This window comes from Temnothorax longispinosus, chromosome 5 (assembly GCF_030848805.1).
Source record: "Temnothorax longispinosus isolate EJ_2023e chromosome 5, Tlon_JGU_v1, whole genome shotgun sequence".
In the NCBI taxonomy this organism is placed as follows: domain Eukaryota; kingdom Metazoa; phylum Arthropoda; class Insecta; order Hymenoptera; family Formicidae; genus Temnothorax; species Temnothorax longispinosus.
In genome coordinates this window covers 18,107,738-18,134,873 of record NC_092362.1, presented here as the reverse complement: position 1 = coordinate 18,134,873, position 27,136 = coordinate 18,107,738, and the positions used below count along the sequence as shown (strand labels likewise).

Genomic DNA, 27,136 nt, shown 5'->3' with positions numbered 1-27,136 from the left:
GTCGATCGTAACGACATTCGGTACGATACGAAGTACAAGCAAATGTCTCTTTGAGCGTGTACCAAAAAGCGATTCGAATCTCACGTGCGTCGGGACTCGCCTCAACATCCGCATTAAGTCCGGTCTACATATAGGCCGCAGTTCGCAAAACGCAAGACACACGCACAGAGAGATTAGATTGACATGTAGACTGTGTCTAGCGTGTGTCTTGCGTTTTGCGAACTGCGGCCTATGTAGATCGGGCTTTAAACATCCTCTGCGAAAAATGCACGCGTGCTCGAATGTGGAAGCGGCTTGAAGGCGCGCTCACACGCGCGTACGGCGCGGCGGTGCGGCGGCGCGGTGACGAATGCGTGCCGGGACTGCCGGGTACATCGGTAAGCATGCGTGTAAAATTGTACGTGCGACACACGTGCGTGTCGAGGGTGAGGCTCATGTGGGTGACTCTCTCCGTTCCACCCACACGCTACGTTCGCTCCTTGCTCACGCGCGACGACCGTACCTCGAATGGCAATAAATATCAATGAACTCTCTTTGTACCTGTCCCGCGTTAATTACCCGAGACCATTTCTTACTCTCACGAGACCTAAAGAAACCCCAAGGAAAATAAAGGTCCTCTTAATTACACATAGCGGTCGTCCCATCCCGGCGCTTTCATTCAGTCCCGGCTCAGAGAAGGTATTAAAAGAGCAAAGCTTTCGGGTTTTAATACCGTTAATAGCCATATAATAAACATCATATTAATAAGATATAGTGTGCTTTAACGGATGTATCTGCCATTCGAAATCTCGATAGCGGAAAAATCGCGTGATTTAATCCAGTAAATTAATTTTATTCCGGTGATTCGTTAACTCGGGATTCTCTAAGTGAAGACACTGGGAGTGCAGATTTAATTAAAATTCCTTAAAGTTGTAAAGAACGCTGTTAGAATCTTAGAAGCATGTAGACGTAGACGGTTGGAATTCGCAGCAGGTAACGCCTAGTCGCCTAATGTATTTTTAATTTATTGTTCATATAAAAACTAGATATAGGAATATATCATAAATATGTGCATACTATATAAATGTGTCTAATCCATAAATATGTTGACGTTAAATAAATATTTTATATAAAAAAGTATGTATTGTAATTTACCTTTTCCAAAGTCTTCAGGATAGAAACATCAGTGATTTTAATTTCAATAAAAATGTTCATTTTAATTTATTACTACATAATAATACGTCTTTATTTTTAAAAAATATGATTAAATTACTATAGATATTATTTTTACAGACACTACAGATTTTTACAGATACTGCAGACACATGACAATACGCGTCTTTTATGCGTTGGCGATCCTCTTGTTCACATAAATTATGCTGCGCCAGATAGGCCCCCCAATGCCCGAACATTTGATTAAAATTATCTGTTGATACTTGTACACATTTAATCTTATGCAGGCTTTCTCCTTCGATACTTAATTTACGCGTGTTTATCGTTCATGTAACAAACGAAACTATTCTGCGTGTTCAAAATCGTTTTCGCACTCAACAAATAAAGAAAAATGAGCATAGAAATTCGAGATAATAAAGAGTAATTTATACTTTTTTGGGGAAAGATGTAACAATTTAGGAAACACGCTAATAAATCTTGATGTTGTTGGAACGTAAAAAATTCAGCATGTATAGGTAGGTAGACAGAAATTGATTCAAGATTGTATAAGTGACATATATATGATAGCTCGTATTTCTGTTTTCTCATCAACAATATTTTTTGATACATATTGCACTTGTATTGTCAAAGCTGATCACGTCTTTCGGGGGGGGGGGGACATACAGGTACTCCATATACGTCGCGTGTGGAATCGATATCCGTCTCGTAAAATCTCGTGATACGTCGGCTCACGCATTATGTCAACCGAGAGGATACCGGATTTATACACGAATCGTCGTCCGACCGGCGCCTTTATCGTCGCGCGTTCAGGTTTTCAGGGTTGTCGAATCGGTTTCGGTTATCTAAATTGCATCGGAATCGATGTCGGTGCCCACGGCTTTGCCGCGGCGTCATAAACCAGCACCTGTTGATACCGACGCGTGCACGGGGTGGTCCCGCACGTTGTCGATGGACGACGTGTAAAAAACACGGAGACTGCAAATACTTCCACTTGAAATATAATCGTTGAAAGAATTCATTTCTTTTTATCATTAACGAATGTGCCGAGCTCAGCAGACATATTTTACGTAAGATAATGATAAGAAAGATAAATGGAATACAAAGTATATTCGGAATAACTGAATATTTTAGAAGAAATCTTTTTCGTTGCAATTCCTTTCTCAATCTTTGCGATAAGTGAGCAAATAAATCTCAATTAAAGTTTCTATTGAAATAAAATCAAACTGAAATTAATTGAAAAATTGTGTTATTGCATCTTTCAATTAGTCTTTACTTTTATGTAGAACATTATTATAATCAAACCATTTAAAAATATTCGTTTAATTCATGAGCAGATATTGTCCTCAATAATCTCAATATTTTCTCCAATATTGTTTCTAATTCATTACGTATAAATTATTGTGTGTGTGTGTGTGTGTGTGTGTGTTTTGGTATTTTTCAATAGTTTAAAAATATTATGTACAAATGTATTATGCCCATTTTTATTAAAAATTATTATTCAGTCAATCAGTTGAATCAGTATGAACAGATCTTCATCTGTACGACAATATTATCCCATTTTTACGTTCCTCTACTTATGTCGCCATACTTCGAGCAAGAAAGCCATCAGAGAAATGGTGCAAAACTTGTTTGAGAGTTGGGATATTTTGAGTTTCCGTTGGCAGAAGGACCGCGGGAGAGGAATTCCTGGAACTGATCGACCACACGAACGTCCAACTCCTACCGCGTGCCCGCGTCCGCCAGAAGGTAAGCCAGCTCACTTCCTTTGTGGAATATTTCATCGTCTGATTAACGCACGGCCTCTAATCACTCACACGCGCGTTTCTCACCGACGACGCGTTTGCGGCCTTAAGCCACATACACACGAGCGACGAGCGCATATACTAGCCGCAGGACTTACACGAGTTCGTCGCGCAACACTTGTCACGGTACGATAATCTGACATTGAATAATGAACTGTGAATAATTACGCAAGGTGAAAGGCACGCCACCGGCTCTTCTGGCTCTTCGGAACGTTTTGACGTTCCGGAAGACTCGCCGTCTAACCATCGATCGTGGGTGAGCTCGTAAAAGTCGAGGTCGATGTGCGACCTTCCAAGGTGACCAAGATGTGCGTTTAAACGTAAATCTATGCGCAAACTGTCTATAAATTTTACATTCGTTATTACATCGTATTATCATTGTACGAAAGTTTTTCCTTACGTACTATTTTAATCCATTATTAAAGACTGGAAATTTTTGCTTGCAAAATCTTTTCTTTCGCTTCTCACTTAAGTACGTACGGTTATTCTTTTGCAAATAAATTTCGTAATTAACATTTTATACACTTACATCTCTCCATACACTATCTATATTTTTATCAATAAATCTCATTTTTTATGTTTTACATATTTTCTTTTATTATTTGGAATGCTTTTCATCATTCTATACTGGTTATTCAAATAATTGTTATGTATTATTGATTTATTCATTCTATATTTAATTTAAATAATTAATACATCATACTTAGACGTGATTACTATAAATAATGATTAATAGTACAGTCAGTAATCAATGTAATTATCACAAATACTATTATATTATATACCACGCATTTTATACTTTGAATCGATTCCTGACGCAGAATTAATTCTAGCAGGTGATAAATATTCATACTCTCTTTTCGTCCTTCTTTTTTTGTACACCTGGACAATTATAGAAATATTATTTTCTATTTTTATCTTTAGAGAAAGCGGAATAAGGAAGTTTAATGCTTTCAAATTATTTCCTATTCCTAGGCATCATTACGAAAGCAATTCGATTATGTTCCGTATCTATGGAAGAGATTATATTCTTATAAACTGCAATGATTTATTGGTGGATTGACGTTGCGCGCTTAGAAGAGAACCGTGTCGAAACACCGAGAGACAAAGACGGAACGAGTCGGCTCTACCGGCTCATTAATTTTCTCTATTAATGACTGCAATCAGCGGTACAAGTGTGCCCGGTGAGCGCTCAATTCTGTTCTCGATTACGAATGATCCTCGAGATACGATGCCGACGCCTAATCACCATCGGTAGGAGCGCCGGTAATCATTGAAGACTCGGCAAAGATCTCTCTATCAACCTTATAATATTGTCGATTCACGTTCAGTATTCCAATGGAAATAAATTATGGCAATCTATACCATAAGAACCAACTACCGGTGATATCTGTAGTACATTTGAAATGAAAAGGGAACATTAGCAGATATAGATGAAATTCGGAAACAAAATCATTCAGAATAAAGTTATTTCTAAGAAATGATATCTCATGAGAATAATTTATCAGATTTTAAAGCAGACTTGTATTTTTTTTAAACGATTGTGATCATTGATTTTTACCTATACGTTAACAAATGCGTATGAAAATTAAAAAATCTGAGGTCTTAAGAACTTTCCAAAAGAAATAAATGTAAAAAAAATTTTGAAAATCTATAAACTTTAAAGAATCTGAGAATACGAAATTTCAGGGATGCAGATCTCCAATATTTCAAACGTGTTAAATTTAATAATTTACAAATTTAAGGACGCAAGGTATTAATCGAGAAGGACATTAAGTTCTCCAAAGATTGACCAAGATGCAAATTAATCCACACTACTTAACATAAATAACACAAGTATACGATAAGTGGTCGCAGGCGACTTGGGTTGTCAGTTCTTCGCTAGTTGAACGGAAAGATAATCCTTCGCTGAAGGGCTATGAAAGGAGCTACTTCATGGCACTCCTCTACTCTACCGCAAAAGAGAGAGCGGACACATATCCTCCTTCCATTCCTCAGCTGTCCGAGTTTCCCACAGTTCTCCGAAGGGGTGACCTTTGTTTCGGATAAGAAGGTCTAGCCAACTATCACCCTCCTTCTCACTATGCCCTATCTTAGGTCGGTTTTCACTACCAGCGATTTATCGACGGCGAATTGTGAAAGTTTATGTACCGAAAGTTTATGCGTTGCGCCGTGTTTGCGCCGAGCTCTCTTAACGACCGGTTTCTCTCCGAGGGATGATCGAGGAAAGCACCCCCCTTCTTGTAACCCCGTGAAAACGTGATGCGTATCGATTCATCATTCTGAGGGGAACTTTGGGCCCACCAACACCAACGAATTACGTGACAGCTACGGCTAGTGTTATTTCTTTGAAAGCGCGTAGAAAAGGCGAGAGGTACAAGGCATTTCAAAATCGCCGTTGCACATTTTAATGACAGGTGTTAGAAAAATCACTAGCGATTTATTCAATATCGAAGTACTGATAGTTTCTGAAATGTAGCTTGCTTTGAATATTAAGTGTCAAAAGAATCTTGTAAAGTATTTTATCATTACAGAAAAGTTATTTTTATTTTATGTTAAATATATACAAATTTGAAAAAGATGAATACAGAACAAAATTCATAAACTCAGTTCAGAAAAAAATGTATATGGCCTTAATATTATTATATTATTATTAAAATAGGTATCGATAGCATTGTCAAACAGTGATTTGTAATAACAATTTGTGTTTAAAGTAACAATAACATATATCAAACGTATTAAAATGATAATTAACATCATCATTCAACTTGATCTATCGAGAAATACACTTGCTACACTCATCGAACGGCTTTCACAGCACTCAGCCATCATTTGAATAATGCACGAGACAAAAACTGAATATGGATGGACCTGGGGTAGCGGCGTGTTGATCTTACGAAAGGACAATAGCGTACAGACAAAGGTAAGACAGAAAAGAAGTCGATTTGGAGATAAATAAAAAAGAAAGATCGATTCCATTCGGAATGGATATCTGGTGATATGGCGGGGGTGGGAAAGACGACTGAGAGAGAACACGACTGTGTGGTGGGCGTTTAGGACCGGTTGTATACATACGTGTACATGTGAGTGCACGTGTGTGGCTTTCCTCTGTGCGTTATGAACCGGGAGCTCGTTAATGCGCGTGCATGCCGTAACATAATGCGCCATCGAGCAACGCTAATAGTTGTTTCGTACCGACGACAATCTCGTGAAATAGGCCCCCTCGTGCTGGCCCATGTATCGTACGCCGGTACTTGTACGATTCAGCCGCCCACGCGGATCGCGGATGATTCACGCGACGCCTCCTTCGACGAGCCGACGCTCCTAAAGGACTGTAAATTTGTCTTCTTTACTTTCTTTATCCGAACCGTTCTGTATATAATGCGCCTTCTCCTTCACAATGCTCAATGAAAACTGACGACCACGCGTTAAATTTTCATCCTAACTCCTTTGATGTCTGCGTAGCGATTTGCACAATTTAGCTTAACGAGTAACGATCTATAATAAAATTATGACGATGATGTGTTAATATTGTACGTTAAGTAAGCTATTTTATGAAGATAACGAGATGTAACCTTTGTTAAAAATATACTAATAAATAATAAAGCTTTATCTTTCAATTAATTTTTAACAGTTTTTAACTTTATCTTAAATTTCAATACCGATATAATTTATTTCGCAGTTTAAAAAAGTGAACTGAGAATATCCAATCAAATTTTGATAAGGAACGATTTAATGTTAAAAGAGAGATTTGTTTTTATCGATGTATGTACTCAAAAATTCACAGACAAATAAATTGTCTATATTGTAGGAAATTTTCAAAAAAATTCTAATAATTTATATAAAAATAAAAAAACACTACCTTTGTCATTACCTACAACTTCGGTTAGAGCAAAATATTTTATTACAGGAAAACGCCCGTCAATTTGTGCGGCTCGACAGTAACTCTCGTTGTAACAAGCGGCGTTATTACGTCGTAATGTCAGAATAATGGCAACTTTTACTAGAACAATGGTGTTGGCGACACAACGACGTACCGCCGCCCCGGACACCTTCGTTCGTGGGTAAACACGATGTTTCTTTTTCCCCTCTCGCAAAGAAAGGCACCGTGTGGTGCAGCACAGACGCGTTATATTATGTATCGCGGTCTTCGCCACCTACGTGAAAATTTTAGAGAGACACGACAACGGGATGCGGCGTCTCTCTACTTTGCATACGCGGATCTTGTTTCACTAAAGCGCGTGTTAGATCTTAATGTATGCAATAACATATTTTGCTGAAAGCAGCATAAGGTGTAAAAAATAAACTTTCCGTATTACATCACTAATCCGAAATAAAAATTGAAATACTCTATGTGGTATTTTTCGCTTGTTATACATTTTTGTTTTTAATATTTAAAGAAAATATGTATTTATATAAAAATTTCTTTTGTATATTTTAATCAACAAAAAGATATTTTAAGCGGCAAAAATAGATTTATGTCAAAACTAATCAATAATAACTGATGATCAAATCTTATACGTTTCTCGTTCTGCTCAAGAAACTTTAAAGGACGATTTCGGTGGTGTCATTGACCTTTGGAAAATAGCATCCAGGTGTATGCCGAGACTTGTTTTCCGGAATCTCGGCACGCATGAAAACGCAATCGGATGATACCGATGGAGGGTACCGATGGAACGCTTGGAAGGCGAGTCTCTTAGCTTTCCCAGCTCTAAACGGTAAATGTTCCCCTTCGCATCTTGCGCGGTCAAGAGGGTGACGTGTTCACGTAACGAGAGTGTGCTATGTAAAAAGGGGGAAGAAGTAAGGAGGGGTAAAGGAAGGGAACGCAGCCCTGCAGTTCTTCAAAAATATATGCACCGGCGGAACGGGCGGTGTGCGTAAGAACACGTGTGCTTGCATCCGTCGAGAAAACGTGGGGGGGTAGCGACGAATATCCCCACGTGGGAGTGGACGCTTGAAAAATTCCTTCACAATACCCGTTCCCCCACAAGTCTGATCCAGAGAAATGTCATCGTTCTTCGCGTAATGCGCATTACTCCACCACAGGTCGGATTCTCACAGTCGAAAAAAACTTTCGCGAGTTGTGCCATAAAATATTACTGTGATATTTTTATACCTTTAATTTCGAGAATATTTAAATCGTTTTGCTTTAACTGGAATTCGTGGAACTGGATTTACCTTTTTATCATTTCTCAATAATTAATTTGGTCAAAAACACAATTGTACATTAATTGATAAATTCCTTCTGTCGTTCCTTTACTATATTTTTTTACTTCTAATTTGTTTAATATATAAAATTCAGAAGAAAAGAGAAAGAACATAATTTCTAAAAATTACAATTTTACGCACACGCGTTAAAAATTGAAAATTTAACATCAAATGTCAAAAATAAATATTTCTAACACCGATTGTTAAAATTTCTTTAAACTTAAGAACTCTGCGATACCGATTCTTAGTACAAGCATCTGTCCTTCGTCGATTTTACAGTTCATTGATTTTATAATGAATGTTAAGTCACCTGCCGGAACTTTAGCGGGAAAATTTCGACGATACCAAACTCGCAGCCCTGCGCCCTCAGTGCGTTAAATCCGCGGATCCCTCGCATGACGTGTCGGCTGCATGGGTCGAACGTGACATTAAAGGTTCTCCGACGGTGTTTTGGCGGGAAGCAATAAGATGTCTTGCTTTTGAGGCGCGCCTGCGTGCCTTGCGCAATTCCCACACGAAGACTGTATACGCACCGAAATTTCCCCCTCGTCATCCCCTCGTTAATAACTCCCTCGACAATAGAGGGACCGTTCCTTTAGGTTCCTCGAACAGCGGGAGGAGGGGGATGCTGACTGGATAAAGGCCGCCAGTTACCACCTGGAGGCACCGTGCGCCTGGAGGCAACGTGGGAGCTGCTGGTTCGTGATATACCAGAGTTATATTTTTTTATATTCGCAAATCTCACATGCAAAAATAAGGAGATGAAATCCGGACGCTAAGAATAAACTTCATGAAAGTTACGTGAACTTGTGCTTGTCTCAAATCGTTACTTGAAATTTACAAACTTTCGAATAAAGAAATTTGAAGGAAACAGTAAAAATATAAGAGGTGTATTACATTAAGAAGTTTTGCGAGATGATAGTTTTCCCGAGAATTCTGTTTTGCTTTATAATTGCAACTTATAATAGAGTCACGAATTATACATATAAACAGCGTACTACTCATGCGGAAAGAGAATAATTTAATGAAATAGACAAACTTGACGATTTATTGTAATATAGATGAAACTTGCAAATAGAGACATAATATAACGTATTAGTTTGCAAGATGCGATATAAGGCACATTATCATCGCTCCAGCAATTTGCGATTCACGATCAGCATGAATCATGAGGCATGAATCAGAGAAATGAAAACATGTAGAAAAAGATTTCTTGAAAAACTCAAGGATGCCGAACAGATATTAGAATTCGGTAACTCGCCGATCGTTAGCTCGGTAGATACAGTGTAAGGCATATTACGATCGGCATTCGAGCAATTTGCGATCTGAAATCGACGAGGACCGAGAATCGCGTACCTGTCGCGTCGACAGCCCGAGAGCTCGCCATCCGCTGATCCGCCCTGTGTCGCGTTCCTCGCGAACGCGCGGATAGGCACGGTTTATTCGGAGTTGCATTGTGGAGCGACGGGCCGAGGTCAGGAGGTTCTGAATCATCACGATCCTTATCGGTCCTGTCGACTCTCCCGAGTTGCACGGGGAAAGGTATCCGAGACAGGTAACCCTCGGTTGCCCGAAGATAAGTCACTGCATGTCTAAGCGCCGTAGCCGATTATCGTCCTCGTCGATCGTGCTCGATTATCTGCAATTCAAAATGCCACCAAGACGACAACGAGGATGACGATGACAACGACGACAACGACAACGACGTGGAGAATGACGGCGAAGTACGCGGCATTATCTTTATGCGGGAGTGCTTCTGCCTCTCGCGAGCACCGATTTGCTCTCGCTCGCAATCAGAGCAACGTTGGTTACGTCGCTCGCATTCGCATACGTGTCACGTAGAAAGCCGTACAATTTGTGACACGACGAATTGAAAGACTTCGCATTGGCGAGCCGAGTCGCGAATGAAGTCGGCAATGGAACAAGAGCGATTGAAAAAAAATGTTATTTCTATGTAAACCCTAGTAAATTTTTCTCGCATTAAACTTGATCACTATTATTATAAATTAAGCTTCAAAAGAAATAAAATTCAATAAACGCGAAAACGAAACGTTATCAATTAGTCACTGGGCATGATGAATGTAATAAAGATTGTTTACATACATAACAAAAAATTTTGTTACTTCCAATCACAGCGCCCTTATTCCTTTGACACAATTACATTTAGCCTAAACGGAAGCAAAACATAATCGTACACATACCTAACGTACAACCAGCCTCTGGACGAGCAGATCACAATCACATTGTTACCAAAACACTACTTGGAGCAGCAACAACGGTGGACCTAATTAAAATGCCGGTGCGAGTAGTGGAGGGCGGTCGTGGGAAAGGCACAGAAATAAAGCACAGCGAGATTTTCGAAAGACGATATCGAGAAACTCCCTGTTTCCTCGCAGAGGAGGCCTAGCCAGTATTTCGGCGACCCTCGAACCCTTAATCTAACCCCTTCGAGACGCGAACGTCTCTAATTTGCATGCGCGCGGTGCATTACATCTCCCCCTTCCTCCCTCTCTCTCTCCTTCATCCGCATATGTTTTCGTTCTCCTCGTTTGACCAAGTAAGAGCGACAAGTAAAAACGTGACGTGACGTCACGTTACTGCGAGAAGCAAGCAACCCCCGGCGAAACAGCTGCTCGCAAATTTCTCACGCGTCCAAAAGCCACCGCGAGACAATTGAACTTGATTCCGGTTCGCCTGGGGTGGCTTCCTCGAGGTGTAAGAGACGAGGGCGAAGAAACGAGGGAGAGATCCGGTCCACCCATATGGGCACGCACCTTCCGCCGCGAGGAGCCCGCTCCGATGACGCTTCCGGAAAAATCGATAGACAGGTGGAGCAGATGCAATCAGGATATACCGCGTGCTTATAGATGACACGGAAATCACCGCTGAACGTTTAAGCGAATCGCTTAACGTTTCATTGGCAATATTTCGAGATCAAATATTACCCGTTTAACATTTGTTCATTATAAATTTTTAATATAGCTATTAAAAAATATTGAGTTAGTGATTTTTAGAAATATCTTCTATGGACTTATTCTATGGAAATTATGTCGTATAAAAAAACAAAAATCTGCAACAAACTTAGAACGGTATACGCTATTTAAAATAAAGCATGCAGATAAATAAATCTCAATAAAATCCTTAAATTCTGTAAGAGTAGACCAATGATTCTTCAGGTTATCGTTTCACTATGACATGATTTTATAGTCAAGCAGCAGTCCTTGTTTACGATATATTCTTCTTTTGGGGACACGCACACGCAGCCGATCCTGTTAAATCCTGGATTCGGATCCTCTCGTCGAAACGCCGCGCCGCAACGATCAGCAGCGGTTATCGATGTCGAACTATCTCCAGACGATTCGGCAATTCGACCTCATATTCAGAACGGAGGTCCTTGCGTCCTGATCCCGCTGTTCGACCCGGCTAGATATCCTGAGGTAATATGCATTCGCCGGTCAGCCGAATGAATTATGCAAACTCCCAGGGACCCGATCCGCACAGTCTTTATGCATCGATTTCTCCTCTTCCTTCTACCTTATTTTCGTTTCCTTTCTACGACGCGTTACCCGCTCCTGCTGACCTAGAACTTACAAACGTCTAGGAAAAAAAATGTAAGGATATTCCAGACGAATATAGCTTTAATAACAGTATTAGGCCTCATTCTTATTTTTGCTTGGCTTAATAACGAATAAAATAATTAATAACTCCAAATCACTCCAGACTGCCTCGAATAACTGTTACTTGACTACATTAACATTACTATTACTATTAGATGCAATTATAGTGACAATTTATTATCTAAAATGCAACAGTTATTAATCGTAAATCAACAACTTTCAGTTGTTGATTATGATTATGTAAGTTTGATAATATAAAGTTCTGTGTAAAAACTCTTAAAATATATAACAGATTAATAAAATCATAATAGAAATGTAATAAAATATACATAATACTTAACGGAAACCTCTTAACATCTAATGCGTAATAGATAAAAGTGATGTAAAAAAATAGAACAGGGAGTGATGCCAAGCGATTGTTTGTTATTCGCAACGGCACTAGCCGAAATATGAAATGCGCGCGTGTTGCTAAGCGAATTCAGGCCCGATCTAGCAATGGAAACTGCACTCGGCAAACTTACGGATCTAAATTCATTTATTCGACCGCGCGCGATCGACGCAGTCTGGTTTCCGCAAGCGATGCAAATACCAAACAACGAGGCGTAGGTCTGTTTGCAATTGCCTCCCACTGCCACTCCGTAGTATCATCGCTGTTAGATCTAAACATAACCAGCTAGAACACTTATATTTATATCGTATAACATTGTGTCTCTGGGAAAATTGAGCATCAACGATATTCGGATAGTTGATGCTATTTACTACAAAAGTCAGAAGTTTAAGAAAAAATATATGTCAAAGTTGATAAGTCTTTGTACTTTATAAGAATACAGTTAATTTAAAAAAAAAATGATTAAAATTAGATATTTTTTGAAGCTATTGTTAAAATGTACTTAACATCAATTATTATTTGTCGTACATAAAGGAACAAAAACGTAGAGATATCTTCGCGTAACATCGACATCATTTTTTTTAGTTTCAATCATTGTTACATCGATATATAGTACTGATTTCGATCACTGTAGTGAATAATTAATGGCAGGTACATTTACTTTTTTTCTAACCCTCGCAGGAACGTTCTGGGAAGTTGTCATTGGCGCGACTAAAAGAGGTGGAGTTCGATACGCTTGGACGACCGCCGTGATCGATAGAACGATTCCTCGCGAAACTCGTATTATATACTCGTATTATATTGCCGACGTGAAAAAAATACAAGTTGCTTAGTATAGGAGCATAGAGTTGCAACGTGACTATCGCCGGATTGCAGTAATGTGAAAACGTTTAATCGACGCAGCATCGACGACACTCCGTGTGCGATTAATTATTCACGACGTCGACAACTATGTATGCGCGTCCGCCTGTTAATCATTTGTTATATCGGAGCGCACGAGCTCTGCGTGCCCTCGTTCGCACTTGGCAAATGACTTGATTTACTAAGATCGGAGTTAAGATTAAGTAACGATAAATTAATATTTAAATCGTTTTTTCTACCAAGACTCGCTTTTCTATACGTATATGTGTCTACGTAAAAGGTATTCCATTAAAATTGTGCATCAAGATTGTAAATACTTATATGATTGTACGTTAGTATATACGTTTTTCTCTATTCATTAGTGATACATTCATATATAAATTTAATACATAGGTATAAAATTAAATAGATTCATAATTCCGTGCTAGTACAAAAATTTATCTATCGTTTGTCTAATTATATAAACTTACTGATAACGTAAAAAATTTTACAAAAATATTTTTCTACATGTAATATTAATTATTTAGATTCCCAAAATTATTACTAGAGTAGAAAAATATAAGAATGTATTATTTTCTCTCTTTTCTTAAACATTGACGTTTCCCTATCCGAGATACCGTTAGACAATCGTTGTTATGGCCGGTTGTCATAAGAAAACAGTCCATTTATTTCATCGGTTGAATGAAATTAATAACCACACCGCACCGGAAGTGGTATGTATCACGAATATTCTTTCATGCGCGTTGTACTCACTTTCGTATTATGCTTGGTAATTATCAAGTTACTTCACACTTCACACGTTTGTTCTCACCGCGAAATTCCTCAAGTAAACCGTTTGAAACAAAGAATGCCAAATTTTAATGAGATATGTAATCGGGAATGAATTATTCAATTATAATCTAGTGTAATTTTAATAATTATTTGTGTCATACTGTATTAAAACTTTGATAAAATAATTATCAATAAGTATTGAAATAATTGACGGAGGATTGATTCGCAATTCAAATTGCAAGAAATTTATTTTGACAAAAAGAAGATCGTGTAAATTTATTTTTATCTTTGCAAAAGAGAAGGAAGAGAAAGGAGAGAGCGGCCATCGTGTGTCGCGGTTCATGACATACACGACAGAAGATGAATGCTCTGCGCTTTTGTGAGCGAGCCGCAACTCCTTGGGCGGGATGCGTGTTTTCTTCATCCCGCTCCGACACCGTATGTGTACTCTTATGATGAATGTCGACATTAACTGAAACAATAATTCAATTAAGACTACCGTTATTCGCGGCTCGCTGGCGTCGCGAGGTCGACAGGTACGTTGCTCGTGCGCGCGTGCCCATTGTGTATACTGCCTGTAATATTGATGTCGATCGAACGATATACGACTGAAAGTCATTCGTAATTGATACCCGATTTAACGTTGTTATGAAACAGAATACGTCGTGGTTTAAAAGTATATCTTATAAGACCTACACACACACGATATAAATACATAATTAGTGTAATTTATCGGGTATTTATTGGTCTCCCATGAAGATTTTATAACTGCACAATTTGTTGATAAATGCGCAAAATTCTTTATTTATCTCTGCTGTCTTTACTTAATGTCTAAACTTAATGCTTTTTGCTTCTAATAAAATATAATGTTATCAAATATAAATGCTGTTTACTAAATACGATAATACCATCAGAACGGAATGTCATTTTGCTTTTCTTTTGCAATTCTTCTTTCAAAAGAATTATTTCTTTCTAAAGAAAAATTAAATTCAAACTACAACTACTACTTTCTTGTTTCAACGCAAGAAGGAAACTCGCGTTTATTTTACGACACTGATTCGATCAAACGAGTTTCCGTACTCTCGGGATTGATGAGTGCACGGGACCATTGTTTCTACGTTTCGTCTGCGGCTTTCGGTTTTCACTCTCGCTCTCGGCGAGAGATAACGGCGTAGGAGAGAGACGAGGGTCCCTCACCGAGTATAATTATTAGTCACGCTGTGGTCAGGGAATGTATACCTGGACGCGGTCTGACCGAGACCAGCGTAGATTCCATGTTATTTCCACTGATTACATTCATTATCGGATTTAAAGTTAGTAGACCCTTAGTTAAGAGCGTCCCGAGCGTCTTGTTGGCCTGCCGAATGCTACGAATCCGACTGGGACTTCTGATGCACGAACACGGCGAGGAACCGTATATTAATTTTATTAAGCCGCACCGATTATTTTGATTTGTGTTGTTCTCCACTGCCCTACTTCACTATTTCTTGTTTTGCTATATTGCGAAAAAAGTAGACGTTTCCGTCGTTATTCCAAACAACCAGACAAAATCGAATGCAAGTTTCATTATTAATGATTGTTTGTACGTTTATGTGCGTGATTAATAGTTTGATTATGAAGCTACAATACAAAGTACTTATCAGTAGTAGTAGCAGAAGTGCTACGCCCACGTAAGATAATGCGAAAGTCACGTACGTGTATAAAACACGTGTATCAAAAATATTCTGAAAATAAACGCTTGAGAGTACACGCGTTCTAAAACGTTCCGTATTTCTCTCGTACGGCGGGATATCACAGGCTATAAAAAAAGTCTCAATCGAATGATCAGGTCGACGTTAGGTCATCGCTTGAATTCAAAATATATTGTCGAATATTCACTGATTTGTTAGCGCAATTAACGATTAAGTCATTCTTGCGGTTATATAAAGATAAAGTGGTTGACATATTTTTTTCTTAATACTAAAACAAAACAAAAAAACGCACATCTTGATTATGTTTTAATCATGTTTTGATCACGAGTTTACTAAGACGTTTTCAGTAAATTGTAATTACGTCTGAATCTTTATAATCTAATATTATAATCTCAATTTAATATAATCTTTAATTTTCATTCTTATACCCAAATTATAAGTGATTTTTTTATCTAGAATAAATAATGTTTCTAATCACAGCTGCGTATGATATATATTATGTTTTACAAGATAAATTTGACCTTCTCATATTGCAGATGCATCAAAGCATGAAATGGATCAATGAAATCCACGACAGATTTTTCCGTCGGGCAATGAAATTGCTGATCGAACGATGTCATATTGGCCCCGATCAATACAATTGCGGCCAATTGTCGATGTTCCCGTACCCGATCGATTGAATTTGCGGTGGGTGCTCGACACAGAAAACAATTCCGCCGTATCAATGCCGATGCGAATGGTACGATCAATGAGTGGTGTTCGAAACGCCCACACTGAAAGTTACGCAAACACCGATAATACGATTTTATCAAGTTTTATTCATAAATTGTCCGCGTGATTCGTACAGTATATTTCCTTCAGCTTTCAGCGTGTCTCGTGATTTTATGTATCTCAGATTTTATTTTCGAATTAGTCACGATAAACGAATACAAAAATATTGTCGAATAAAATAATTATGATAGATAATTTAATTTGCTTCTTTAGACATACGATTATAAATTAATGCATAATTAAAAGAAATAACATTGATATAACACTAATATCAAATATTTAGAATGAATAAAATCGATGTAATGGGTAATACCAATTGTTGTAAACATATTACGATAATATTATTAACATATATAATAACTATTTTATTCTTTCTACTATATTTCATATTTATTTTATATATCATCCTTGATCTTTCAATCGTGTAAATAACATTAGCTATTACATATTCCGAATCGTGGCAATTGAAAGAAAGATATCAGATTAAACGCGACGATGTTTAATTTATGTATAACTTTATATAAATAGATAACTTTATTGTTTATTTAAATGGTCCCAATAAGCTTTCAAATTGTTAGTTCGTTTCTGAATAATAATTTAATAAATAATAAAATATTAAATGTTAAATATTAAAAAAATACTTCAGTGTAATAACTAAATTAAAATTAAAACTATTAAATTAGTCTTCTGACAGATGTATAAGATTATTCGTTATATTTGTAAAGATATTAATTAACCATAAGAGTTAACTTATTCTGCGCTAAAATTAATTGCACAATTTAATTGTACGTAAATTGAAACAAAATATGCACACATCGTGCACGAAAAATTCGTGATATTGTTAAAATCTACAACTTAATTATTATCTGCGAAGCTTCTACGTAATATATTTTGAGAGAGCTGGTCTCGATACGTCAAACGAGATGATGCCGAATAAACTCGTGTCTGGCTCCACTATCGATACATTAATTAAAACATCAATGCTCGGCCGTGACTGGCAGCGAACTCACGCCCAGATTCAATCATTCGAATTTAATATAACGTAGTACTTTTATTTTGCTCCTCTTCTCTCACTTGACGTATCTCATTCTTCCTTTACGACGCCTGTTTTTAGTCTTGTTCTACAAGTCCGTTTTCTTTCATTCCGTTTATACTCTTGCAAAATTTCCCACATACAAATTAATTAAAAAATGTATCAAGAGAGTGATTAATTTACTCAAATAATCACAATTTTTTTAGACTTGGATTATCTTATTAAATATTCATAATATATCACGCTGTTGCTATACCAAAAAATAAACTTTAAAGAATTTTATATAAATTAAGATACATAATGAAATTAATATATTTAAAATATAGATGTAATTTTTAATGGTCCTATTGCTTAAAATTTAGCATATATAATATATTATATTACTATAATATACTATACTATATAATATATTATATTATATTACTATATTATCAATGTTTTATTGTTATTAAAACGATATTTGCAATATATTCGAAATTTAGTTTACAATTTATGTATTTCATAATAAAGCATAGCGATGTTTTCAACAAAGAACCCTGTATAAACCTCGCCACCAGTTGCTTCGAACTTACATCACTTCGTGTACAGCTACGCGCAGCGTGGGACACGACGAATAAATCTCAACCCCCGGTGGACGCGCCGGGGGCGGTAGCGGACGACTTCCGAGAGGAGCGGAGAATAGAGTAGTACGTGCTCTACCCCCGTAGAAGGGCGCGTCTCTAAGGGAGGAGCCGGGCAGCGAGGATGCCGTCGAGGAGGCGGTGGAGGAGAAGGGACGAAGAGAGGTATCGGAACGTGGCGTGGGAACGGAGGGAGAGAATGCTCGCCACCCCTCTCATCGCCGACTCGCTCATCGGAAGGGGAACAACGGGGGAAGCGGGGGAAGGTGAGTTTTGCAACCCCAAGAGATGGTCGACAACGAAAATCGTCGTCGACACTTAGTCGTTTCTCGTTCATTGACACGCGTGGGTTTGTTTTTCAGTCTCGACGTGAGACACGCGAATTCGTTATGTGCGATTCATAACAGAAGAAAAAAAATTCTAGCTGAAAATTCTTTCTTCCGGTATAAATACATATTAGCCAATTTACGCTTTTACCATTTACCAATTTATAGGAAATTTTATTGTTAACTTGTTCTTTATCGACGCGTGCTGTCGTAGCCTTAAAGAAGAGTGCAGAAAATATCGTGAAAGGATATCGTGTGCTCTTAGTTCTGAAATAATTCTAGAAATTATCGATTGTTATCATCATTTATCGATTTTTGATATGTTATGAAATGAATGCCGTCTCCCAGAGAAATTGTCAGCTTGCTACTTACATGAAAATCTCTTACGATGGTGGAGGTAATACATCCGTCGTACGTAAATGAGGAGCGAAGTTTTAAAGCGGTGAGTACAATAGATTATATAAAATAGTTCATAAACGATCATATTATTATGTTGCATCATATTATCGAAAACATTCGATAGTTTTGCTAATGAGAATGCTACCACTATAATCCGTGTGTAGGTAGTCTCGTGTGTGAGACGTTCCATTACATTAATCAATATTACACGTGTATGAAAGTTAGATTCATTGTGCACAACAAATTTAATAGACATTTCTTTCAAAAGCCGACCATACAAATGTCCTATCTATGTCTATTCTATAATTGATTTGTTATTCTTGATAGAAGCGTTTTTATACTAAAAAAGATCATGCAATAACATTGATTTTATAAATAATGAATTAAACTGATGTAACGTCAAATTATTCACGTCGGTCAAGTGTTGGCCGCAGCATATGATTAACAATAAGTTGTTGATCTGTATAAAACGTATGCTTGCGTACCGTGAGGCATATTGAGAAGTTTCAAAGGTAAATGTACATGTCAAGAGAAAGAAAAGCCAAAGTAGAGTTTTCTTGCGAACCAAACGACACTCTACGGATACGTATGAGAAACTAAGGTATCGCGCGTAATCGAAGGAGATGGAGGAGCATACGAATCGCGAACGAGAGGCTGAGATCGGTGGAGAGAATGAAGTGGAAAAAGAGAGAACGCGCGCAAGAGAGTCTGACGCGGAGAGAAGAGAGGGTGCCCCATGAAGGGGGAACCCGGAGGAACGAGGGGAGACCGTGCGTGCCCCACTCCCACTGACCCTCTCTCTCCCTACCAAGGCTCGTGTCGCGTGTCCCATCTCCCACTTCTCTCCTACCAACACGTACAACACCGACACCACCGCCGCCGCTGCCGCAAATCCGGTGTACCCACACGCGCGATCGCGCGCGCCCATGTGTGCATCTGCAAATGGTTTTGCTGTAGTTGGCCGCGCCGGTATCCACGCATTCGTTCCGATGAAAAATGTAGTAAGTATCCTATCAACGTGAGAGAGAGAGAGAGAGAGAGGGTGACCCACGCGGGCTATGGCATAGCCGCTATGCGAGATTGGAGGGGGAGGTACAGGAGGGTACGTCGTACGTGTCGGAGATGCACGCGCGCGCACGACGGTGTGACGGCGGCCACGCGTGTGGTGGAAAGAGAGACCCCGTCGGAAGAGAGGAACGAGAGGACGAGAGAAGAGACGAAGGAGAGAGAGGTGAGACTTCTCCTCGGGGGCCTTAGTCGCCGACTGTCCGCTACTACGCGCGGTGTTAACACCACTATCATCGTCATCGTCCGGTCCTCTCTCTTTCTCTCCTTCATTGCTCTACCTATCCCTCCCACTCTGCCCTCTCCTCCCTTTCCCTCTCACCTGTTGCGGCGCACCCCTTTGATCCAGTCGTTTTCGTGCGCCCCGCTTGAAGATCGCACTTCGCAGCGACGCGTCGCGCGCTACCTCGTTCAGTATCCTTGGAGACTAACTACCACGTGTCCTAGAAACAGCCAGGGTACGACTGGATCAGCGAGATCTTCGAAAGAAATCTCAAAGAAAGGACGTCGAGATATCGATTGCTTCGCTTCTGGATAGCAGATCGAATCGAATCGTGGGTATTGATCGAAAAGAAGTTTTAACCGTTAGCTCGCATCACAATGGAAAATTATTGCTTGTGAAAGAGTAGTCTCTCTCGAGAAAAAACTTCCAGAATATCAAGAAGTCGTAGTCACTTGTGAGTTTCCAAAACAAATGATGTCGGGTCGACGGTTGTAATCATTCGAAATTTCGTCGAAGTTGGTCTATTTACGGATTATTCACCGAACTAAGATCAATGACACGACTACCATGGATGTGGAAAGTGTCGAACGGAGTATAAACAAGATTGTTATACTCTACTAAGTCTACTACGCTCAAGATCTCCGAGTACTTCAAGTATGTGTGTTTCACTCGATATCGTTGAAAGTATCTCTGTATAACTGTTTTCACGCGAACTATGAAAGAGCGACCGCGGCGCAAACTGATGGACAATTTGTGAGAGATAAGGTTGTCGAAAGCTTGACAACAAAAGAAGTGGAACACTGCCGATGAACTTGTGGCCGTGTCAGTTCCCTTTTCATCCTAGTAGAAGCTGACTTGTTTAGAAAGTGAATTTTCAAAAGTGTCAGACAAATGCATATGAGTCCCAAGTGAAGTGGAGTGTTGGCTACGAAGTGTACTGGCATTGAAAGGTGCTCTCCATCTCGTTGTCACCATTGAACGACCGTCGATAAACGGATTCACGCTGCCATCTGCACGAGAGGTGAGATCGTCGCGAAACGTGATTCCTTATCAGAAACTTTATCGAATTTACATACCATTAATTTTATCTTAAACCAGACTCTGCTTACATGAACAAAAAACCCATGGAAGAGTTAGCAAGTCATTCAGACTAAAATATTCGATTATTTTTTATATTCTCTTTAACACTCTTAAATGTATTTCTCTAATATATTTTAATTAAAAGACTAAAGGCGAAAGAGTTAAAAGACTGTCTTAATAAAAGATCGTTGATATAAACAAAGGTTCGCGACTTCTCATATTTATCAGGATGGACAAGACTGAATTAGTGATGGAGAAATGTGGCGCTGATTTATTTAACAAACCTAATGCCCGCAGAGTTATGAATATTCTGTTATAATTGTCTATCATGTTTACATTCAGTTAACCTCGTTTTACTAAATTGCAAAGCATATCAATATTATTGGCGTAATTTTTGTGTAAGATTATTTAATTGTCTCATATTCTTTCACTTATAAACTATTTATCAAATCTAAGATACTTGTACCAATTTCATGATGTATTAAAATTAAAAGAAAAGGAAATTTCTATTCACATTATGAAGCGCTTAAACGTTACTCACGTCGCCAGAGATTATCGGCGGGAGATATCACAAAAGTTTGTCTGCTAATTGCTTTGGGACAACGGTGGGCGGGGGTGACGTATGCTGCAACGAATGTCATTAAAAAGAAATGGCCGTTTGCCTTATCAGAGATCGTTAGTACCGGCGTCTGTCTGTCTGCATCTATCGCTCCGAAATATTTATTAACGGCTCCTCCGCCACGTTGACAATTAAATCAATTCCTTTTGTCCGTTTCATATACACGTGAACTAAGGCGTCATCCCCGGCTCAAGAACAACGGGGCCCGATTGTAAAGCTGTCAGCGAGAACGATAAGCGAGCGTTAACTTTATGAGCGTTAACCCCTCAACAAAACGTGCGTTTGGTAAAAATAAACTTTCAAATGATATCATTTGCGGAGAATGTGTACCGAGAGCAAGTTTCTCGTACGCGCTCGCGTGCACGCTTTTAACGAGCGGTAATAAAAATATCTAATAAGCTACCGCCACAATAATTAATTCCGGCAATAGCATTAATCGTGCCCATCGTGGCGGCAATTATTTTTAAACGTACTGCCGTTACGCGTTTCATCGTAAAACTCGCTATACTGCCAGTGCTTTTTCTACCCAATATCCCGTAGCGGTGTAAAACGCTGGTTCTCTCAAAAAGCAAGACGCGCATTTACCGCGCATAAACGGAGCCTATCTTTGGAACATTTGGTCCCAGATAAAAATATTATCCGAGATCCTTTATATGTACACATATATAATTTTTTTAATTAAGGAAATAAATGCACCGTATTGGACTATATACGGAATATCCATTTCTATAACTTAAAATTAAGATAAGAGAATTGTGGATTTGCTGATATTGATTTTATTTATTCTCATTATCACTTTCTCAGAACTCCTAATCCGTAAAACAGATATTACGAACATTCGCGAAAAGTCTCTCGATATTCTGCTCCGAGACTTTCCGCCGTAAGTTATGGCAAACATGCAGGGTATCACATAAATCAAGCATGAGTATGCGGAATAAAAGGAAAAAAAAGTGAGAGGTAAGGTATGGTAGACACCATAGGTATATCGTCTAACGCAGATACACTATCGCACAATAATAGCGGTGCGTACACGCTCGCGTTGGCACACGCGGGCGATTCGGTACTTACATAATTCGCGCATGTTACAAGTAGTAACGCGGGTAGCCGACATGCAATCCACTCATTCTTTCGCGGTTGGAACTGATTGCATCTGAGATACGGGCAGCAAGGCGGGTAGCTCATAAGAATACGTTAGCACACAGACAGCTCCAGACAAAATAGACCACTCCTTCGCTCCGCAGCGCGCGAAAATCACCTTTTAACCTCCGGATGTAATATCTACTTCAGATATCTATATATCTTCATATTGCCTTAATATAAATAGAACTGATGGAAACAGGCTCGTTTATATGTTTCTATTACTTGTTGTAATGCACGTTTAATTTTATACGTCTCATCATGCCTCCTTTAATCTTTCCGCAGAGGGATAAAATTATTCCAAGGAATTCTTTCTATCTTACAAGTTTATTTTAAATGTAGGTAATTAGTATTCGATAGTCTGACACAAACATGGCTCTTTCATAGTTTTACAAAGTTTCAATCAGGCCGGATTATTTGTTGATTTTTTCTAGCAAAAATGTTGTCTGCTTTATTTTGCAATACGGAAAAGCATCTTAAATTAATTTACACATTTAGCTTTGTCGGGAGTAGTGCACTTCTTACTCGTGCGATCATAGTGAAGACCGCCATAGCAATACTTTAAAACATAGTTACCATTATTACACTCATGATACATATCGCAGTGACATTCGTGAGGGATTTTAACGCCATTCGTGCATAATTCCAGATTTCCACAATTTCCACCCGCACGATTTCCAACGCAATCTTGGCATGTGCGACTGAAGCACTTATCCGCAGGACAATATTCCAAACGCTTTTCACCGTTTTCGCACACGTAGAACATCCTACAATTGTCTGTTTCGTGAGGTATTTTGGACCGCGGCCAATTGCCATTTTTGTCCTTTCCAGGACACTGAGCGCAACCGGCTTGCCATGGCCAATCGCAGACCTGTTCGCGCCTATTGTAGTGCAACCTTTTATTCGGGTCTCCCGCGGTCATCAGAGGACAGTCTTGTAAGACTCCTTTACCCAGGAAGCACTTGTAAAATTTCGTACAATCGGTTTCATGTGGAAGATTAGTCGTGATGTTTGTCTCTGGGAATGGGCATTTTATCGGAATGTCCTGGTAAACTCCTTCCTTCTGAATCGATTCTTCAGGTTGATATTCCTTCGCAGTAACCTCAGTCCAAGATGCCAGGAAGGCGATAGCAATTACGTATATTCCTGTACCGAACGAAGTTATTGCTAAGATGTCAATCGTAGTACAATCAGATTGTAATATAATCGACTTTTATTACAATCAGCAAAATGTCAATTATTTATTAAATTATTAAATTTGAATTAATAAAACTCTCGACATGTACGATGTAAATGTATATCTCTATCGTTTTATTTTAATAATCTTATTATGGAGATACGTTAAACGCTTACCCTTCATCGCCTATTGTCTAGTCAGTCCAAGATTTGAAAAAAGAAAAGATGTAACGTTCGTTGCAACACCTTTCTCATCCGTTCAAATGCCGTGACTGGTTAAAGTCAAACGGACCGGCTTTTATAAATGTACATTATCGCGAACAAGGATTATCATATCTATCGATCTCTATCAAAGACACATATTTCCTGTTTATGTAAAAAAATATTATCCGTATCATTTAGCAGAAAAATCTTTATGCAACGTCAAATTTTAGTCATGAGTAATAGCAGTTTTTGTACGTCATCCGTAAAACAATAGTTATGACATGAAAATTTGATTAATAAAGAAACCCTTTATCGTGCAATTTTTATCGTTAAATTTGATTTGGTCAAACATGATTTATAAATACTATAATGATAAAAGATACGTAATAATTTAAAGAGGCGCAAAGATAACTCTATTGATTTTTCAGATGTTAGATAAAAATCGAATATTATCGATAAAAGATACGTAATAATTTAAAAAAGCACAAAGACACCTCTTATGATTTTCAGATGTCAGATAATAATCGAAACTCCAAAAACCTTTCATCACAAATTCCTAACGTATTACTGTACTTCCCAGTTGTTCCATTGTGATTTAAGGATATACATGAATCATTGAATTAAATATAATCTTCTGTCACCAAAATCTTGGACTTTTATGTCATATCTCAATTGACCTTTGCTTATAACGTTATATTATAACGTTATCAAAGCACAATCTGCATTGCTATCAAATACGATATAAAAAAAAGAAAAAACGAATAAGAATTTCTCACATAAGTTTAAATGAGTAATCGGTTAATCTTATTGCGGACACAGCGAAATATCTCCGTGCCAATGAAGAGACAGTTGCAATGACATTAAAATACGACGAGATACGGTCAATCCGTCGCCGTTGTCGAGAAATTTTGACTCCGACATCGTTGTGCGGTGTATTGTAACTCCAATCCAATATTTCGGTAGCATAATAATAATCAACAGTTGACCGTTCTGCAGGCGATTCATTGTTATACTAGGTGTAACATATAAAATAATAAATCGTTATTATCGTATTTTAGATATCCGAATCAATATACACGCATGAGTTTATTATTTTATATGTAATTATATCGCTTTATAATTACATCTTTGTTGAATCTGCACAACATTAACAAGATTGTAAATATGTGTGTGTGTGTGTGTGTGTGTATCTCTCTCTCTCTCTCTCTCTCTCTCTCTCTCTCTCTCTCTCTCTCTCTCTCTCTCTCTCTCTCTCTCTCTCATCAACTATCATTTATTGTTAAATTTGAATGGTATATAACTACTGTGGTATAGTCAGTCTGTTTAGCATAAATGAATTAGATGTAATAATTAAAGTGCAATACATTAATTAAGCTTCCAACAATGTTAAAAAACAATAAGCTAATTCTACTTTTACTTTTTGTAATGTTATGTGAAAAAAAATAAAAATACAAAATTACGAGAATATTAGATATCTAAAATTAAGCCAAGTATGTGAATGCCTATTGCTTAATTCTAAGTAGCATCAAACTATCATTGTTCATTAAGTACTGTGACAATCACGACAAATTATTTTCGTTCACAATAATGTTTATATTATAAAAATTGAATTTTGTTAGTAGAAAAGAGGCTAGAGTTATAATCAATAATTTATTCATCAACATCACATTCTCCATGAAAGGATTTCGACATCGATTGATTGATTTTATTCGCCGTTTATCATCACGTAGCGGTACATAAACAAAACTGCAATGTGAAATACAATGAAGTGAAAGTAGTTTCGAAAGAATGAACTTGTTTCACCGGATCTATTATTCCTGATTTATTGGCGATGTTATGACGGTGGTGGCGTTCGATACGAAGTTTGTTTGCGGGCTAATGTAACGGCAATGCTTCAGTTAACGTTTGAATGCGTTACGATAATATAATCAATGCTTTAGAAATATCTAAAACGTTCGTCGCGCGCATCCGTCATTTTATGTTGCGCCTAAAATTTAATATTTGCACAATTAGAATTTTTAATAGTTATTTATATTAACGCAAAATCGATTTTGCATTCTGTATATAATTTAAAGTGATTGAAGTTAAAAATTTGTAAAAAATTAAATACTATTTCGTCTCAATTTCGTTTTATCATGTTATTATGTTTCGATATTAAGGGCCGGTATCACAGTCTCCGATTAACGTGATTCTCCGATTAAACTCACTCTTCGTCTCTTTTTAGGGGGACAGTTAGAAAGAGATGCAGAGTGAGTTTAATCGGAGGATCACGTTAATCGGAGACTGTGATACCGGCCCTAATACTTTCTTGATAAAATACTTTCTTTTTAACTTTTACATAACATTTATAACGTTACAACAATATTATTATTTATAATTTAACAAATCTAACAAGACGGATCTACGTTCGAAATTCCAAGGACAACGGAATCGTAAGTTTCGATATGGCCTGGCTATACAGATACCATTCGATCATAAATCCCCACGCAATTCCGGTTATCGCATCGAAGTAGACTGCCACTCGGCGGCAATTTGTTATCGGCCGATTTATTGCATTTCAGCGGCTGTCGCGGCACGTCGTGGTAAACGAAAGTATCTATTCAGGATTGCGATTTCTGTCGACAGAGTATGTCAGTGTACTGTGAAGAAATGCCAATGCACTACGCCATAACCCTTTGATCGCCATACGTACCTACCAGTAGCATAGCAACTGGGGGCTGAATGTACCGACCTTATTGTATATGTGCACCATATATCACTAGCTCTTGCATGCCCGAACTCGCACGCACGCACGTACGCACGCATGCACGGATGTACGGATGCCTAGGGGCTGGATTACGTGCACGCGTCATACGTATAAATACGTTCCGCGTAGCGATCATATGCGCGCAAGCATCGTGTGTGCGTGTATGCGCCTGCCCTAAAGGTGACAGATGCGTAGCGCGCACGCATTTGCGTCCCGGCACGCGAGCACCCTCGCACGACTCTTT

At 38.3% G+C, this 27,136-nt stretch overlaps 2 protein-coding genes across 2 annotated transcripts in view; one reads left to right on the top strand and one right to left on the bottom strand.

The window, feature by feature from the left end:
- The first annotated feature begins 19,903 nt into the window (after nucleotides 1–19,903).
- Nucleotides 19,904–27,136, top strand: part of Klu (zinc finger protein klumpfuss) — a 70,168-nt gene continuing 62,935 nt past the window's right edge. The window contains exon 1 of the mRNA XM_071778106.1: nucleotides 19,904–20,951. The gene's annotated coding sequence lies outside the window, so the exon portion shown is untranslated. The remainder of the gene's footprint in view (nucleotides 20,952–27,136) is intronic.
- On the bottom strand, nucleotides 23,127–24,126 carry LOC139813491 (probable chitinase 10). The gene is made up of 2 exons (XM_071779003.1): nucleotides 24,120–24,126; nucleotides 23,127–23,933 (listed from the first exon to the last, which is right to left on the bottom strand). Exons 1-2 carry the CDS (start codon nucleotides 24,124–24,126, stop codon nucleotides 23,248–23,250), a joined length of 693 nt encoding a protein of 230 aa, XP_071635104.1. The 3' UTR covers nucleotides 23,127–23,247.